The sequence below is a fragment of the Chionomys nivalis genome, chromosome 4, assembly GCF_950005125.1.
Source record: "Chionomys nivalis chromosome 4, mChiNiv1.1, whole genome shotgun sequence".
NCBI lineage: Eukaryota > Metazoa > Chordata > Mammalia > Rodentia > Cricetidae > Chionomys > Chionomys nivalis.
This window is the reverse complement of record NC_080089.1, coordinates 101453285-101470678: the sequence shown is the minus strand read 5'-3', so window position 1 is coordinate 101470678 and position 17394 is coordinate 101453285. Positions and strand designations below refer to the sequence as shown.

At 43.3% G+C, this 17394-nt stretch overlaps 1 protein-coding gene across 3 annotated transcripts in view; it reads right to left on the bottom strand.

Annotated features, from left to right (window-relative positions):
- Positions 1-17394, bottom strand: part of Cpne4 (copine 4) — a 471398-nt gene that overhangs the window by 122481 nt on the left and 331523 nt on the right. For all 3 annotated transcript variants that reach the window (XM_057768128.1, XM_057768130.1, XM_057768129.1), the window contains exons 4-5: positions 7053-7124; positions 5896-5970 (exon numbers count right to left, since the gene is read on the bottom strand). In XM_057768128.1, coding sequence (XP_057624111.1) covers positions 5896-5970; positions 7053-7124 — 147 coding nt within the window. The remainder of the gene's footprint in view (positions 1-5895; positions 5971-7052; positions 7125-17394) is intronic.

Below are 17394 nucleotides of genomic sequence, written 5' to 3'. Positions count from 1 at the left end.
AGAAATAAAAATGCCTACCTTTGAAAACACAGTTCGCATCTTAGGGAAGATTTTTCTGTCATCTATGCAGACTAGACCATAGTTCCCAGGCAGCCACACACAAACACAGTGAAACACAGGACAGCGAGACTCTTTAAAGCAGGAGTCAGCCAACTACAGCATGAGAGAAATCTAGCCATTGCTTTTATGAATAAAGTTTTATTGGACCTCTGCCACACCCATTCATTTATGCTTCATTGGTGACTGTCTTTATGCCTCAAGACACAGCTGAATGATAGGAACAAAGACCATATGGCTTGCAAAGCCTACGGTACTTAGCCATCTGGTCCTTCAGAGGAAAAGTTTGACAACCTCTATTTTAGAGACAGATCTGCTTTGTCATCCACCACTCCATCAAGCTGGCTTCATAGGACCATTAAAATAGAGTCTGTAATGACATCCTTTACAGGCGTGGGGGCCAATGGAAGAAGTAATTTCTCTGCACCAGCATGGATACTTTCTCAGGGAAGGGAGAAGGAACATCCTGTTAGCTTTCATGGTCCAAAGTGGGTACCACACGCTTCCGTGTGCTTACCTGTTAGGCTAATTGCTAACTGCCTACCCGCGTAAGAAACACATGCTAATGTAACCAAGGAAGTTATAAAGGCTCTCTCTCCATTAAACAAGGTGCGTTAGGTCAGTAAGTCACTCTTCACAAATGTAATTTATTTACATGCTGGCTCTTAATGACAAATGCTTGTCAGACTTCAAAGATGTCCACCCTGGGTAGATGGCCACTGAACAGGATAAAGTGAGCTAAAGAAATGACTTCCGGCCAAGAAGAGTGGACACATGTCTTTTTCTCTTTGGTTTGCAAAAGTACTTAGCACTCCCTGGTAAAGCCTACAACAATGGTTCTCAGATTTTTGGTCATAATATTCCTTTACATTTAAAAAAAATTTGGGGGGACCTCCAAAATTTTTATGTGATGGTATTAGTTAATACATACCACATTATAAAATGCATACATTTAAAAACACTCATTTGGTATATTATTTTTTAAATGACAAAACCCACACTGTAACAAAACAGCATTTTGCCGGGAAAATAAATGTATTTTCCAATTTCAAGAACATAGTGAGGAGAATGTTATTTAACACTTGTACACAATAGTTTAGTGACCTCAACAGGAAGAAGAGGAAGCTGGGCTCTCATGTCCACTCCTGTACTCAGTGTGGTTTATTTGCCCTTGGGAAAACTTCTTTGTTCATGAGGGAGAGAGTGAGAATCAAATAGAAAAGATGTCTTGGTGTTACTATGGAAACAGGTTTCACTTTAGGGATTTCTGTGGAAGGGTGCAAGGATACTAGACCTCCCCTTGAAAATGGCTGACCTCCAGCTTACCCTCACCTTCCCTTTCCTGGCTTTCTGTTCCTCTGAACCAACAGTCCTACCTCCTGGAAGCAACCCAAGCTTTGGCTGCCCATCAGGAGACTCACTGGGTCACTCTCTGTCCCTGATTTTTGTTTTCTGTTTTGAGTGTATACATGTAGCTTTAGGTAAATTATTTCACATCTCAGAATCTCAATTTTCCATCTATAAACAAAGGCAGATGAACAGAGCAGTGCTTTCTTTTTTAAAAAACCTGCAGTATTTAAATACTTGGAAGTTACCAGACTAACCAGGAAACAGAATTCAGATGTTCTGTGACTGATATTAACTGGAGACAGCCCATTTCCCCCATAGATTCATACTACAATTTTTAGATGTGTACAAAAATCAGTTACTTTAATGTTATTCTCTAATATAATAAAATCCAAAAATTTATTTGTAACATCATGGCTTTAAGTCATAGGTTTCTAGCCAGTGACTATATCTGCTGGCCACCTAAGTGGCTGCAAAATTATTTAAAGTTAAAAAGCTGGGAAGGAATCTTTCTTGAGAATGTCCAGAAACTACCTTTTTTCTACTCATGAAAGGAAATAATTGTACTGTATTATCTGGACCTAGCAAAAACCTAATGGAAGTTCACATTTTCCAAAAATGGATTCTACAATGTTTAGGGTACACACATTTCCTATAACACGGTTTTGCCATTTTCCCATTGACCTGGAGTCTAATTCTCTGCTCCTATGTCTTATGTATGACTTCTCAGATCGAGTCAGCAAATCGTTTGAATTTCCTACCTGGTTCTTGAGATGCCCTGTCTGGGAGGAACCATGAATGCTACAGGACATGTATTACGTAGGCACTCTGCCAACCATGCTGGCTGAGCCCAGCCTCTGGCCAGCCTGGGGGCCAGGCGCTAGCAAGCTTTTAGAAGCATGTAGAATGTGCAGAGGTCCTTTCATGTGAAGAAGTGGTCACAGGACAAGAGGGACACTGTTCAAGTTCCTTAGAGAGCCCAGGGCCACTAACCAACCTCAAGCCCCCTCCCTTGCACTGCACCATTCCTTACTGAGAGAATGAATGAGAGATGCTTAGGGGATAACTAGTGAGGAGAAGCATTGCAAGCCACTAAAGGAGCAACCTTGAACGATTATACTGGCTGCAAAGAGACTACAGAGCACTTTGTGAACTCCTCTGAGACCAGGACAACACTGGAAGAGGAGGGGCTTAAAAGTGGTGAGAGGGTGGGGATTTAAAGTCCATCCCCGAGTCCACTGGGTGCACTGCAGACCTGGTACCCAGCTAGAAACACCAATACGAACCACTTTGTAAAGTTTTCATAGTGGTTACATAAGACATAAAACGAAACAACAACAAAGCAAATAAACAATAAAAAAAAAAAACCACTGATCTGTACTTAGCTTGTGGGACTAAAGAAATAGCTCAGTTGATAAAGTGCTTAATAAAGGTAAGGACCGTGTTTAATCTGTGGAACATCTGTGATAATAAGACGCCACCCACTTTGACTGCAGAACATGGAGAAGCCAGTTGTGAATTGACCAGAAAATTCTCTACCCAACAGCTAGCTTTCGTAGCGCTGGCATGTGCCGTGCAGGCTGGTGGAGGAGAAAGATATCAAAGGTCTCATCCAACACTGGACCCTTGGTGCTACAAAACCAACCTACCAGACAGGATGTACCTACGTGTATAATTGTGGCAAAATTCTTTATGGGGTAACTGACTTCTCTCGTGATTGGATCTGAGAGTTGGTCTACAAAAGAGAATCCATGTCTGGTTCATAAATATACTTAAAAACTCATGGCTGCTGAAGTCATAATCCTAAGAGGAAAAATTCTTAATGCTATTTTGCTAAATTGGGTCTCAAACTGCCTTCTAAGCATTCACGTTTGTATACATAGATCTGTGTTGCCTTGGCCAGAGAGGCTTCTTATTGCAGTGGGTTACGGGCAATGCAGAGACTCAAAACTGGCCAAAGTATTGGAAATAAGTGACTGAGAGTGTCTAACCATAGATGAAATATTCTTATCAACGTTTCCCCCGGTGTTCAGGGAATTTGTAGAAGGTGAGAGGCAAAGAATGTAGGCACCGGAGGATAGGGGCGGTGCCGTGACACGCTGCCCTCTGGACACGGCGTGGCTGTTGCCCACATGAACTCACGTTCACAAGATCTCTACAAAATCAAGCCAGTTAAAAATTTCAATGTTGAGGTGGGGAGGAGCTCCCCAGGCCTCACTCCAAGCTGAGGTATTGGCAATTGATGGTTTTTTGGTGTTGCATGAATTTAATTAGTCTTAATAATAAAAACCCAGAGTCAGATGCTAGGGGGTGAAAGCTGAAAGATCAGAGAAGCAGAGCAGCCAACCACTAGTTCTTACGTCTAAGAAATCCTCAGACAGAAAGGGGTATCCTGTCTCTACAGGTCCTCAGATTGAATGTAATGAGTGAGCTCCTTACTCCTCCACCTTATATTCCTCTCTCCGCCCAGCCTATCCCTTCCTGTCTCCACCTCCCTAGTGCTGGGATTAAGGCTTGTGATTCTCAAGTACTGGAATTAAGGGTGTGAGCCGCCACAGCCTGGTTCTGTTTCTCTTTTAGACTGGATCAACCTCGTGTAGCCCAGGGTGGCCTCGAACTCACAGAGATCCGTTTGCTTCTGCCTTCCGAGTGCTGGGATTAAAGGTGTATTCCACTATCACCCAACTTCTATCGCTAACTAGTGAGGCTAATTCCACACTCCGACTTTCAGGCAAGCTTTATTTTTTAAAGCAGAAACAAACTATCATCACGTCTTGGGGTAGTGAGTGTTGGTTTGGCAGGTGTGGGGCTTGGTGACTGGTAGGTGCCCATTCCCCAGTGGGTAGCTTCACACCTGTGTGCACATAGGCAGCATTTGTTGGACTCTGCAGTGGGCTATAATCTATAATCTTTTTAAATTAAGAAGAAAAACATGAGATTGGGAGGAAAATGTGTTGGCAAGGACCCCAATGGGGTATGATCAAGATACACATTGTGCAAAACTTTCAAAGGATAAATAGGAGAAAAACATCTAGATTTGGTAATATAGGTCTGTAGTCTCCACACTGGGACACAGAAATGTGTAGATCCCTAGGGTTTGCTGGCCAGCTAGTCCAGCACAGTCAATATGTTCTAAGTCCTGGTGAGAGACCATGTCTTGAAAAAGAAGATGGATGTCTCCTGAGGAACAGTGTTCAAAGACACACACATGCATGCACACATGAACTCAGACACACATGCACACACACACACAGCGGCATGCACACAGGCATATGTGCATGCATGCATGCACACACGGACACACACACAGAGGGGAGGGGGAAAGAGAGAGAATTCATAGGGTTTAAAGTCTCTCCGGATATTGCCAGGCAGAATGATCAGCCAGCCACCTTTCCTAGACACTCTTATTTATACACCAATTATCATATCTTCCACATCACTGTATCATTGTATGTTATGTAGCTTTGCGATTTACATCTGACTTAGATGGTGAAACCCAGGCTGTGGTGTGAGGCTGGTGTGTCTCCTTCCTAGCCCTTTGACATGGGGTTGGATCTTGAGTTTTATTGCTTACTATCAGGATGTGGTGGCCATGGGAACACACCTTGCACACTCTTTCTCTAGGGAATAGAACTGACCAAGGGTTTTAGGTTTCTGAACTCTGATGTCCATCCTTCCATTTGCACTGTGGCCAGACTGCCTAGGATTGCTCCGTCTAGTAACTAAGCGCAGAAGGGACATTATGGCAGGCTTTTGGCTGGGAGACAGTTCTCAGAGGTTGGCTTTGGAACTTCCCCATGGCTTTGCAGCATCCCTCTTCATCTGGGTAGCGTTCTAGGTGACGTCTACCCACCCTCACTTCAGGGTCAGAATTTCCTTTAGGGTCAGAATTTCCTTTAGGTTCAGAATTTCCTCATGACCTGTTCATTTTCTCCCAGTTTTCCCTTTATGCAAGCCACAGGCATAAATACAATCCTGTGTCTTTGATTCTGCCTTGGTGTCTGCTACTCAGTAGCTCTGGACTATGACGTGGGGGAAGCTTAGACTAGGTATTTCATCTTGTAATCTCTTTCTTCACCTGCATTAACACTCCTATCACATGGGAATTGTACACATGACTAAATCAGACAGTGTATGCGATGCTCTTAGCCCTGAACTTGGCAAACACGGATGCCTCCTGATGTGCCACCAAACTCCCCTTCTGGGCTTCACTTTTTCCTTAGAGTGACCCTAATGATGCGGGAAAGTCACATTTTCCTGGGCACAGCCGACCTCTGGCATTTGTAAACAAATGGTGACTTAGTCTTAACAAATTGTTTTACCAAAGGCTCCTCCATTTGGGGAAAATCTTGCCTTGCAGACCTCTCTGAAGTCTTTGATGTGTTTAATAATGTGGGTGAAAGGGGAAAAGAGCTGCGAGGAGGAATCTGATTAAACTGTGTGTCTTAGCTTTATTACTTCCTTCAGTGAGGTCAAGGCGAAACGTTTTACCTTATCATCCAATTTCCGTGCATTGAAAGCCAGCTCCACATAGTCATCATTGCCTGATAACTCTTCGGCAATCACCTAGGGGAAAAAGCACACATCAGCTGCTGTAGAGGGCGGACTCTCAGTCTAGGAGCCTATGCGCATCTTTGGGTAATTTTGATCTCAAAATGAACAAACACCAGCATTGGACAGGTGTTTCTCCACACTCCTTGTGCATAGGATGCACCGCTTTCAGCTCTGGAAGGAGCTCACTAGTCTACACAGCAGTGGGTCACTAACTTTCCTAGGCTGGGTGTGGAGTGTGAGTTGGGGTCCAGGCTGGAGGTGGAGTCATCAGGAGCAGCAGCTAGGAAAAGCTTCCTTTCTGGGTGAGGAGATGCATGCTTTTAATCCCAGCACTTAGGAGGGAGAAGTAGCCTTATCTCTATGAGTTTGAGGCTATCTTGGTCTACATAACAAATTCCAGGCCAGCCAGGGTTACATGGTGAGACCCTGTCTCAAAACAAGTAAAAAAAAAAAAATTAAAAGCAACTGCCTTTTCTTTAACAAGTCACTGGACTCATTAACTGTTGAACAATTCATCTGTTGCTAGTGTCACAAAGAAACTGAATTTCGGCACTTATTTCCTTTTAAATAAAGAAAAAATTGCTTAAACAACTGCTGTCTGTGGAACGAAGTCACAGATCTCAAATCCGTTAGTCAATAAAAAATATTAAGGTTGGCCTCTCCTTGGCAAGCAAATCAAACTTTGAACTAAATGCTTTTAAAATAAAATTGTTGGAGGGGGGCGCTTTGCCAATCCAAAAACTCCAGCCAATTCTGTATTCTTACTGTGTCCAACAGAGTCAACTTTCTTCTCTTTCCTTCTCTATCTTGTGATTTCTACTGTTATTGCGGAAGCTCTCAGCAGAAGTGAATGACCCCACTTTCAAATCTACTTCCTTCCCATTTTCCCTAAGGGGAGAAGGATCAAAACGGTTTTCACAAGAAAGGAAAAGATGAAAAACAGAAAAAAAAAAAAAAAAGAATACAGAGACGCTTTGGGCGGTTCAACCAGCTCCCAGCAGGCAGAGAGTTCACCATCCTAGCGTCTTTCGGATCAGTACTCACTGACCCAAACACAGGGCCTAACACCTGTTGCCACCCCAGGGCCAGCTTACCGTGATGGAGGACTTCCCCGCCGTATTCCCGTGCTTCAGCAAGGACTTGGAAAGCTTTCTCTGGGACACAATCTGCAAAAGGAAACAAAAGGAAAATGCTACGTATGCAGCTCCAGACCCATTTTAAAACACTCTCCTCCGCAAAATGCTTCATTGGCAGCTCCACCTGAAATTATATACATACGTGTGTCCATTTGTGAGTCCAGTTTCGTCCCTGAGCCTCTCTGAATACAAATTAGCCCCCCATTTCCTCCTTCTATGTGTACTGTAAGGAAGGGGGTGAGGAATTTAGATAACTTGTTTGGGCAGTGGTATTACTGCTGATGAGATGTTTATATCAGAATTAAGAGCGGAGTGTTGAACATGTATATCAAGCTAACAGAAAGGAGACTTCACAATCATCTGAAATTAGCATCAAATCTTTGCAAAGTAGGTGCAGGGAGGGGAATGTGTAAACACGTGACTTCTGGGTCTATCACCTCTGGAGCTCTATTTTTAATATATCCACCAGGGAGCTCTAAGTCTCATCAGGAAACCGATGCTCAGTCAAGCCCGCGGGAGTAACTGGGGTGCTTTTCAGGACCCAGGGTCAGTGTGTGCTCACAGGGACATCTATGGCATCACACGGGAAGTTATTCTTAGAAGAGCTTGCTTGCCCCTCTGGTTCCCCTGCTTCTTATATCCCTATCGTGAAAGGTGAGCTTGGTGAGGCATTGTGATTGGGATCGCTACATAGGCCATGCCCAAAAGGGGAATGGCGTGAAGGGAATCAAGGTGATGCTGTGTCAGTACTTAGGGAGAGAAACCGCCCTCTCTTCAGTGGTCAGCTTCTGTCTAATATGGTCCCCAGTGATGTCAGCTTCTGGGTGTGGTGCTAGTGTGTGAGCCCCTCTCTTGAGTGTCGGGTGGTGCAGTGACTGCTTCTAATCATCAGGGCACGTGAGGGATGGAGATGTCACATATGCCTGGGAACTCCCATTTCTCTTATTATTCTGAGGGACAGCAAACAACCAGATTGTAAGTTAGCCCTGTACAAAGTCTCACATGGATAAGAGCTGGCGGTTCCTCTTTGACAGCTGTGCTCATGAGCCTGGGAGGAAATCCAGCCCTAAGCTGAGCCCAGGAACAGCAGCACCCTGACAACACCTTCGATGGACCCTTGTCTAGAAGACCTAGGAAAACCATGCTCTGATTCTGGAAATGAGAGATGGTGAGATAATAAATGTGTTGCTTTTTTAAAGCTACCACGTTTGGGGGGAATTGTTTTCTTTTTGCCAATCACAGAAAGATAAGAGAGGAAGTGTCTGTGAAAGCAGGGGAGACAACCCCATCCTCTGAAATTCTCATGCTGTGTTTTTCCTGGGCCTCCATTAGAGTAGTGGAAATACAGAGTATTCTGGGCAGAGAGAAGTCTGGGAGACAGTCCCAGGCTGGGCAGTGACAGGTCCATCAGGATCATATTCTCAAGATGCTCATCATGCTGTGGTTCAAAGAGCAGAGAGAATTCCCAACATAACCACTTGGTGGTCACACCGGTGATGCTGGTAACACCATTGATAATCGTGACAACCTCGGTGACAGCCTTGACAAGGCCTCCTACCTGAGGAGCGCATCCGTGTGTCAGGTGCCTGCACACATTCACCCAGTCCCCACTACGTGTGAGGCTTTGTGAATAGACACAGAAGCAAAACCAGATGTCACACCTGGCCTCACGAAGCACACCGTTTCTTCCTACGAATCTTGCAGCGAGAGTACATCATGAAAAAATGAACCAGGTATTATCTCTGAGCAGCAACAGGACAGCATCTGACTGAGGAAATTTGCTACTCAGAGGCTTCTCTTTCTAATGCCCTTGTGCTTCAAACCCATTGGTTACCTACCCCTGGCACCTGTTGATCCCAACAACCTTAGGCTGACAGTTTTTGAGACAGAGTTTCTCACAGGCTTGGTATACCAGTTTCATTAGGCTGACTGGGCAGTGAGTCCTAGAGATCTGCCTGTCTCTCTTTTCCCAGCACTGGGATTATTAGAACACACTACCATCCTCGACTTGCTTATTTACTTATTTATTTATTTTTGGTTTTTCAAGACCAGGTTTCTCTGTAGCTTTGAAGCCTGTCCTGGAACTAGCTCTTGTAGACTAGGTTGGCCTTGAACTCACAGAGATCTGCCTGCCTCTGCCTCCCGAGTGCTGGGATTAAAGGCATGCACCACCACTGCCAGGCTTCAATTTATTTATTTTCTTAGTATTGGTTCTGGAGATAAGAATGTGGATTGCCATGCTTGTGAGGCAAACACCTTACCTACCAAGTCCTTTCCCCAGCCCCATGTGCCTCTCCACTCTTATCCAGTTTATCTTATCACACCAGCATTTCATTTGCAGGGCGTGGATAGCCTGTTATTGTGCCAGCTCTCTCCTTCTGTTCATGCTGGAAAGTGGGCATTGGGGGCACAAGTGGCTAACCAGTGGGCAATCACAACCTGCTTCATAGTCTCCAGGCCTCCAACTCAGCTTCAAAGACTGAGTAATAATTAAGGTTTCAAAACTTCCATGGTAACAATGATAGGCATTCAATGGGCTGTCACTGATGTTGCCATTCTTGGGGCTCTTTGGGCAAAAATAGCAGGGATGCCCAGCTGGGGTGTTGATCTATAGAGAAGCCTGTTCACTGCAAACCCCACTTAACACGCATGCCCTGTTGCTTTTGAAACAACTGCACTGGGCTGGAGGAGACCTTAGGTCATGCCTTGGAATGAGGAAGCCAGAGTGACAAGGACCGACTCTGGCTGTAGCTGACATTTGAGGCCAACAAATAATAAGGTTTGCACGGCTGCGAGGCTAAAGGGGGTGTACCTGCCAGAAGTCCTCTAATTTGATTCTTTTCGCCCTGTGGCAGGGTCACAGCTGCAGACCTTGGCATACAACGAAAGGGGGGCAAAGAAAGAAGAGATGGAAGCTGCAGACACCCCTCCACCCCGGGTTAGCAAAGCTGGACCAGAGGGCCATTTGCACCACTGGGAAGCTGGTCCGCATCAGCCCTGGGTCAAGGGGGAGGGCAGACTCCTCTAGTGAGGACGACAGCAGGGTTGAACAGCGCAGGTCTCCATTTTCAGTAAAGCCTAGGGTTTCATTTAAACAAACTGGAACAAAGCCAGGAAACTAAACATTTAAGCCCATATTGTAGCAAGTGTATAATCAGTTATATTTCAAAAACTGTCTATATTTCAAAAGCAGTCATTTGGGGACTAGACACACATTTGTCATGAGGCCATTTTCAGTGAAAATGTTCTCAGTATTCTTTTTATAAATTGCTACAGTGGCAAATATTTATTGAATATCTTCTATGTGTCAAACATCGGTTCATAGGCTACAAGGGTGGGGAGAAATCAATTACAATGTATTTTTAATATTTTTAATTTAAATAGGAGATATCACATTCCCTGGTCTTTTTCTCTCCCCTAGCCCCTCCCAGCTACCACCTCTCAAACTCCTCTTATATCCTCCACTTAAGGTGGTAGCCCCTTTTCTTTCATTATTGTTATAGCGTTAATATTTATATGTATATATGTATTATATGCATATATGTGTATAATCCATATATGTATATATACATACTCCGTAGGATGTATATATATATATATGTACACACACACACACATACAGTCTGTTGAGTCTGTTTTTGCATACATGGAATCAAGGTTCACTTTGCCTTGGACAGCCAGTAAGAGGGATCACCCCTGGGAGAAGCTGATTCTCCTTCTCCCAGCAGTCATTAGTTGACTCTAGTTGTTTGCCTGGCAAGATATGCATAAAAGTACCATAAGTGGCACTCACATGTTGGTGTCAATCAACAGCTGTCTGCATGGACTTACCATTCATTCACAGGAGGGAAATCAAACCTGATATTGGGAACCTAGCCAGTTTCCTGGGGCAAGTGATGGAGGTGGGTCATCTTTCTACTGTTGTTTCATTGGTTAAGTAATAAAGAAACTGCCTTGGCCCCTTTAATAGGACAGAAAATTAGGTGGGTGGAGTAAACAGATAGAATGCTGGGAGAAAGAAGCCGAGTAAAGGAGTCGCCATGATTCTCCCACTCCAGACAGATGCAGGTTAAGATCTTCCCTGGTAAGCCAGCTCATGGTGTTACACAGAATATAAGAAATGGGTTAGATCAATATGTAAGAGCTAGCCAATAAGAGGCTGGAACTAATGGGCTAGGCAGTGTTCAAAAGAATACAGTTTCCGTGTAATTATTTCGGGGCATAAGCTAAGCCATGCAGGCGGCCAGGTGCCGGGGACGCAGCCCTGCCACTCATATTACTACAGAGTGGCACCCAACGTGCTAATGAACTCCACGTAAAACCTGAGAGGGCTTAAAAAGGAGAGAGAGAGAATTTAAGACAGCTTTTTGCTGTTTGTGGGTTGCGTGCGGCAAAGAAATTGTCCTGACTCAGCAACAGGAAAAAACTGGCTGTTTTAAAATGCCGGCTTTCTGGGCTGTGCCGCCATCGCGATCTCTGTCTGGCTCCTGCAGGAGACAGAGTCTTTGAATGGAGCATTTGGAGTAAAGTGCTATGGCTTGCTTGATGGCAATGTGGACTGCTGTGTGCCTGGAACTGTGTGTGACTCAGGGGCACCAAATGGTTCTGATGCAGGAGCAGCTCAGCTCTGCCATGATGAACTGTGCTGGTCTCAGGCAGGAACTACCGTAATTACCATAATAACAGCGCAGTTAAGGTTTAGACTGGGCAGGACACAGGCAGTACCATAATACCTCTAAATGGTGCAACTTAAGTTTTTAAGAAGTGCTTAACATTTTAAGAAATGCTCCTGGATAGTAAAAAAATTACAGATTCACAATAGAACTGATTCAGACACTGTTGGATGAATGTACGTAGACTTGAGAGAGAGAAAAAAATATATATAAAGAATAAAGTTAATGTCTTAAAAAAGGGTAAAGTCTTTAAAGAGACAGAGTACAGATAGTTATAGATTAAAAGAAATAAAGAAAAATAAGCCACGTAAAAATGGAAAATTCACAGAGAGTCTGGATTCTTTGTATTATTGTGTTTTCTTTAAAATTTTTGACTGTAAAGGAGCTAAATACAGAGAGACATTTCATTATATGGGCTGCCAAGCTAAACCAGAATGGATATAAGGGTATTATGATTTCAGAATTTGGGTCTAAGGATATGATGCTTTGGAGAGGGTCTTCTTTTGTTTTCACAGAGGATGAGACTCTGTGGATTGCGTCTATCCCAATATGGTATGATAGACCACGCCCTCCTGAAAGGTTGCTGTGAACACCCTCAAAAAATTGCTTCACTCAACTGCCCACTGAGATGAACCTGGAACACAGGTTATACCATGAAAGACCTGAATAACAGTGCCCCCATTCAGCAGGAAGCAGTTTGGAGAGAAAAAACTGCGCCCATATTCCCAAATATTGTTTATAAATGTTCTTTTACATTTAAAGGGGGAAATGATATAGGTATGAATAATTTGCATTGGTATAGATTTTAAGGTCAATTTTGTTATATGTATATGTATTTCTGATCTTGATTAAGGTATTGTGACTGTATAGTTCATTTAAAAATGTAATGTGTATAGGTTGTTAATGGATAATCATCAATAATAGTCAAATTTGTAGTCATGTTAGTTAGATTTTCTAGATATATAGAGATATATTTCAGTTAGGCATTCTTCATATCTTTCAAAGACTGCAGAATATGGCATTTAATGTTTTAATAACTTAGGGCTTTTCATGACAATGAGACACATCTGCTCCTGGCAGCACCAATCTACTTCAAGAGGAAGATGGGCATCGAAGAGGCTCCTTATGGAGTTTGATAGCCATTTGGGCAAGAAACTGCTCTTGCCTGGACTGTTGCATAAACTGGACACAGAGAACCCTCAGAGAGAGGACTACTGAACTTGCCTAAAGGTGAGATGGTCTTTCGGGGTTCCTGACTCATGAAAGAGTCTGTGAGACATTCTGCAGGACACAGCAGATGGTGACTGAACTGTCTTTGGAATTTCCTGCTTCATGAAAATGTGTCTGCTGGATACTATGGGCCTGTAGGCCGAAGATGGATGCCCCAACGGTACAAAAGAACTTTGGGTGACTGTCCAGGCAGCAAGATGTCTCTGTCATTTCTAAAGTTTGAAGTTTCTTATTTCTTGTTTACTTAGGTAATATTATATCCTTCTGGAGTATTTGATGGAGTTGAAGAATGGATAGTTATAGTTTTCCTTAGTTATGATAAAAGATAAAATAGATATAAATATTGTAACTGTAATTCTTGCTTGATAACTGTTTTGTTATATGTAATCTTACTATGTTAAAGTGAAAGCCTTTCTTTTTTGTTTAAACAGAAAAAGGGGAAATGATGGAGGTGGGTCATCTTTCTACTGTTGTTTCATTGGTTAAGTAATAAAGAAACTGCCTTGGCCCCTTTAATAGGACAGAAAATTAGGTGGGTGGAGTAAACAGATAGAATGCTGGGAGAAAGAAGCCGAGTAAAGGAGTCGCCATGATTCTCCCACTCCAGACAGATGCAGGTTAAGATCTTCCCTGGTAAGCCAGCTCATGGTGTTACACAGAATATTAGAAATGGGTTAGATCAATATGTAAGAGCTAGCCAATAAGAGGCTGGAACTAATGGGCTAGGCAGTGTTCAAAAGAATACAGTTTCCGTGTAATTATTTCGGGGCATAAGCTAAGCCATGTGGGCGGCCGGGTGCCGGGGACGCAGCCCTGCCGCTCATATTACTACAGGCAAGGAGAGTCATGGAACTTAGAAAAGAATCTACGACCAACACTTGACTAGAACAGCATCAATCCTTACCACATGCTAAATCTTATCCTTACACCACAGAGAAGCATAGCTACTGCCTCTCATCAGAGAAACTTGTCTTTACACCAATCACAGAAAACCACAACTGGACACAAGGCAGCGATCAACATCGCGGGACCCCAGCTCCAATGGATACATCCTGCATCTGTGGCTCAGAGAACACCTCAGAAAAGGAGGAAAGATAGTAAGAGCTGGAATATCACAAGTCTGCTGTGAAACAGTGTCTGCTAGACATGGCTGCACAAACAAGACTGGAACAGAGGCAACATCAACAGACATGTTAACATGGAAGGGGAAAAGGGTTATAATATTTTTTAATCACAGATTTTACACAGACTAAGTACAGTTCTCAGTCTTTAAGTGGAGCCCACCAAAAGACCATCCTGGGGAGAACGACCCAGAAGGGTAGAGAGGGTGATGGACCCAACGGGTCATCTATTGGTTTGGGATTCCTGCCTTAAGTTTTCTATTAAGTAGGATTCTAATTACTTCAGTGTAATTACAGGTTTTTACCCTTTGTCTGACTTCATTAGCAAGAGTTGGAGAGGAAGGGGGATTTAAGGTTTAAATCCTTCTGTGCACTAATTGCTCACCTTTGCCTGACACTTGTGTGTGAGGCCACGTTGCCATTTCTCTTCTTAAAATTCCACCTGCAAGATTATTTGCCGTTATTTTTCTGCCTGAGTCAGAAATCAGCCACTTTTAGTTTTATTCCCTGCTTAATAAAGGATTTCTCTGTGAAAACAGGTGTTTGGGTATGGTTTGTGCATAATCTGGGGTCCAGGAGGGAGCCCTCACTCTTTGAGGATCTCCTTCAAGGACTATGAGGTGTCACTACACAATCTAAAGTAATAATCACACAGAAAGCTCTGGATTCCAGGCCAGATGTGGGTCCTTAATTAGCGTTACCAGCTGTACCTCAGTTTCCTGATCTGTAAGTTGGTGATAATATTCTATGGCATGGATTTCTCGTGTGTATAATGACCATTAAAAAGATTTCAGACCCAGGTGATAGGTGCTTAGAAAATGCTACGTCTTTCTTCCCTTTTGTTCTATCCAATCCATCACCACTTAGTGAGAATTTCAGCCATCTATTAACTTGGACTGGGGCCTGAAGTAGGGGAAATGGGCTGATGGAGGCCCTGAAAACACTGGATTAACTGGGCCACACAATCAGATGATCGGTCGGGTAGGGAGCAAGAGGTGAGGGAAGTTTTCCTTCCAGGTTTCATTTCTCCGGCACCCAGGAGAAGAAAGGTGCCACTCGCTGCCTGGTCCCGCTAAAGGAAGGGTTGATGGAAGGGGCTCTGGAGAATGCAAGTGAGTTTGGAATGGGCTGTTGAATCTGAGATGTCTATGAGCCATCTGCGGAGTTATTAGCTTTACTGTTGGATATCTGAGGAAGTGTCCTGAACTGGAAGTCTCCAAAGCATGAACAATGAATGAAAAGAAGGGACTGATAAGGAGTATATGAAAGGCAAAGAATGCTGGGCTAACAGTGAGGCAGCCCTCTAGGTCGAGTCCTTAGCAATGTCACCATAATTCACTCAGCCCTTGTGTAGAAGGACTTTCTATGGATCGCCAGCTCCCAAACAGTGACACAGAGACTTATTATTAATTGTGAAAGATGGCCTTAGCTTAGGCTTATTTCCTACTAACTCTTAAAACTTAAGTTAACCTGTTTATATCATTGTGCATTCTGCCACATGGCTCCATTATCTCTGCTCAGTACCGTGCATCCCATTTCCTCTGTGTCTGGCTGGTGAAGTCTGCCTCTCTTCTTTCCAGAGTTCCTATCTCTTCCTGGAAGTCCCGCCCATTCTTTCCTGCCTAGCTATTGGCTGTTTAGCTCTTTATTAAACCAATCAGAAGGTGCCTTGGCAGAGACGTATTCACAGTATACAAAAAGATTATCCCACAACACCCTTGAACAAACCCATCAGTGGGAAAGTAACCTCCAGGGCTATGGGATGAGTGAGCCCTCTGTGTGGTAAGAAAAGCTTTGAAGAGAGACTCATTCAAAGATAAGAAGTTGTAGGTGTTTCTGAAGATGCAGTAGAGGGGACCTTTGTGCACTAAGAAGGGACGTGCATAAGTTGCTGCCATTTCTGTATGGATCATCAGCAATTTGTGTCAATGTCCTTAAAATCAGTACCAAAACATTCTTGTTAAGTTGTTCTAAGGGAAAAGCAGTAGCTAGGGTGCTCAGAGGTCCATAGAATATGATGTTCATCCACATCTTGTACAGAATGACAGAGGACTGGAAACAGCTTTAATGTCTGTAACAGAGGACATGTCATACCAATTTTTGTCATATATCCCTTAAAATAAATGAAGCAAAGGCAAGAACATTCGCACTGGCAGCTTTGTTGCTGTCTATTTATTGAAAGAGGTCAAACAAGAAGGCTAGGATGTGTTTCAGGTGGCAGAGGGCAAATCTAGCATGCATAAAGCCCTGGATTCAATCCTCAGCACTACAACTTCAAGGTCATCTGCAGAATAGAGAATCCAGGGCCAGACAGAAACACATGAGTCCCCATCAAAATGAACAAACAATAAAAATGAAATGAAACATGGCAATAAAAACAAAAGAAGACACAACAGCAAAAAAGAGCATCTATAAATGACCAAGTATTTATTTAAAAACAAAATTGTGTATGCCTGCATCATGGGAGAAAATCTGTAGTGTGTACCAGAGTCCTTGAACTATCTCTCAGAAGTAAGAAGAGGGGTGAATTTCAAGCAGATAATCTTTTTTTTTTAATTATAAATTAGTTGGCCTATTAACTTGGGCTTTTCTTTCTTTTTTTATTAATTAATTAATTTATTTAATTATTAAAGATTTCTGCCTCTTCCCCGCCACCACCTCCCATTCCCCCCCCTCCCTCCTCAGCCCGAAGAGCAAGCAGGTTTCCTTGCCCTGTGGGAGGTCCAAGGATCACCCACCTCCATCCAGGTCTATTAAGGTGAGCATCCAAACTACCTAGGCTCCCACAAAGCCATTACGTGCAATAGGATCAAGAACCCATTGCCATTGTTCTTCAGTTCTCAGTAGTCCTCATTGTCCGTTATGTTCAGCGAGACAGGTTTTGTCCCATGCTTTTTCAGACCCCGGCCAGCTGGCCTTGGTGAGTTCCCGATAGATGCCCTTCAATGGAAGAATGGATGAAGAAAGTATGGAATATATACATATTAGAGTACTACTCAGCAGTAAAAAACAATGACTTCTTGAATTTTGCATACAAATGGACGGAAATTGAAAACACTCTCCTGAGTGAGTTAAGCCAGACCCAAAAAGAGGAACATGGGATGTACTCACTCATATTTGCTTTCTAGCCATAAATAAAGGACATTGAGACTATAATTCGTGATTCTAGAGAAGCTAAATAAGAAGGTGAACCCAAAGAAAAACATACAAGCATCCTCCTGAATATTAACCTTCATCAGGCGATGAAAGAAGACAGAGACAGAGACCAACATTGGA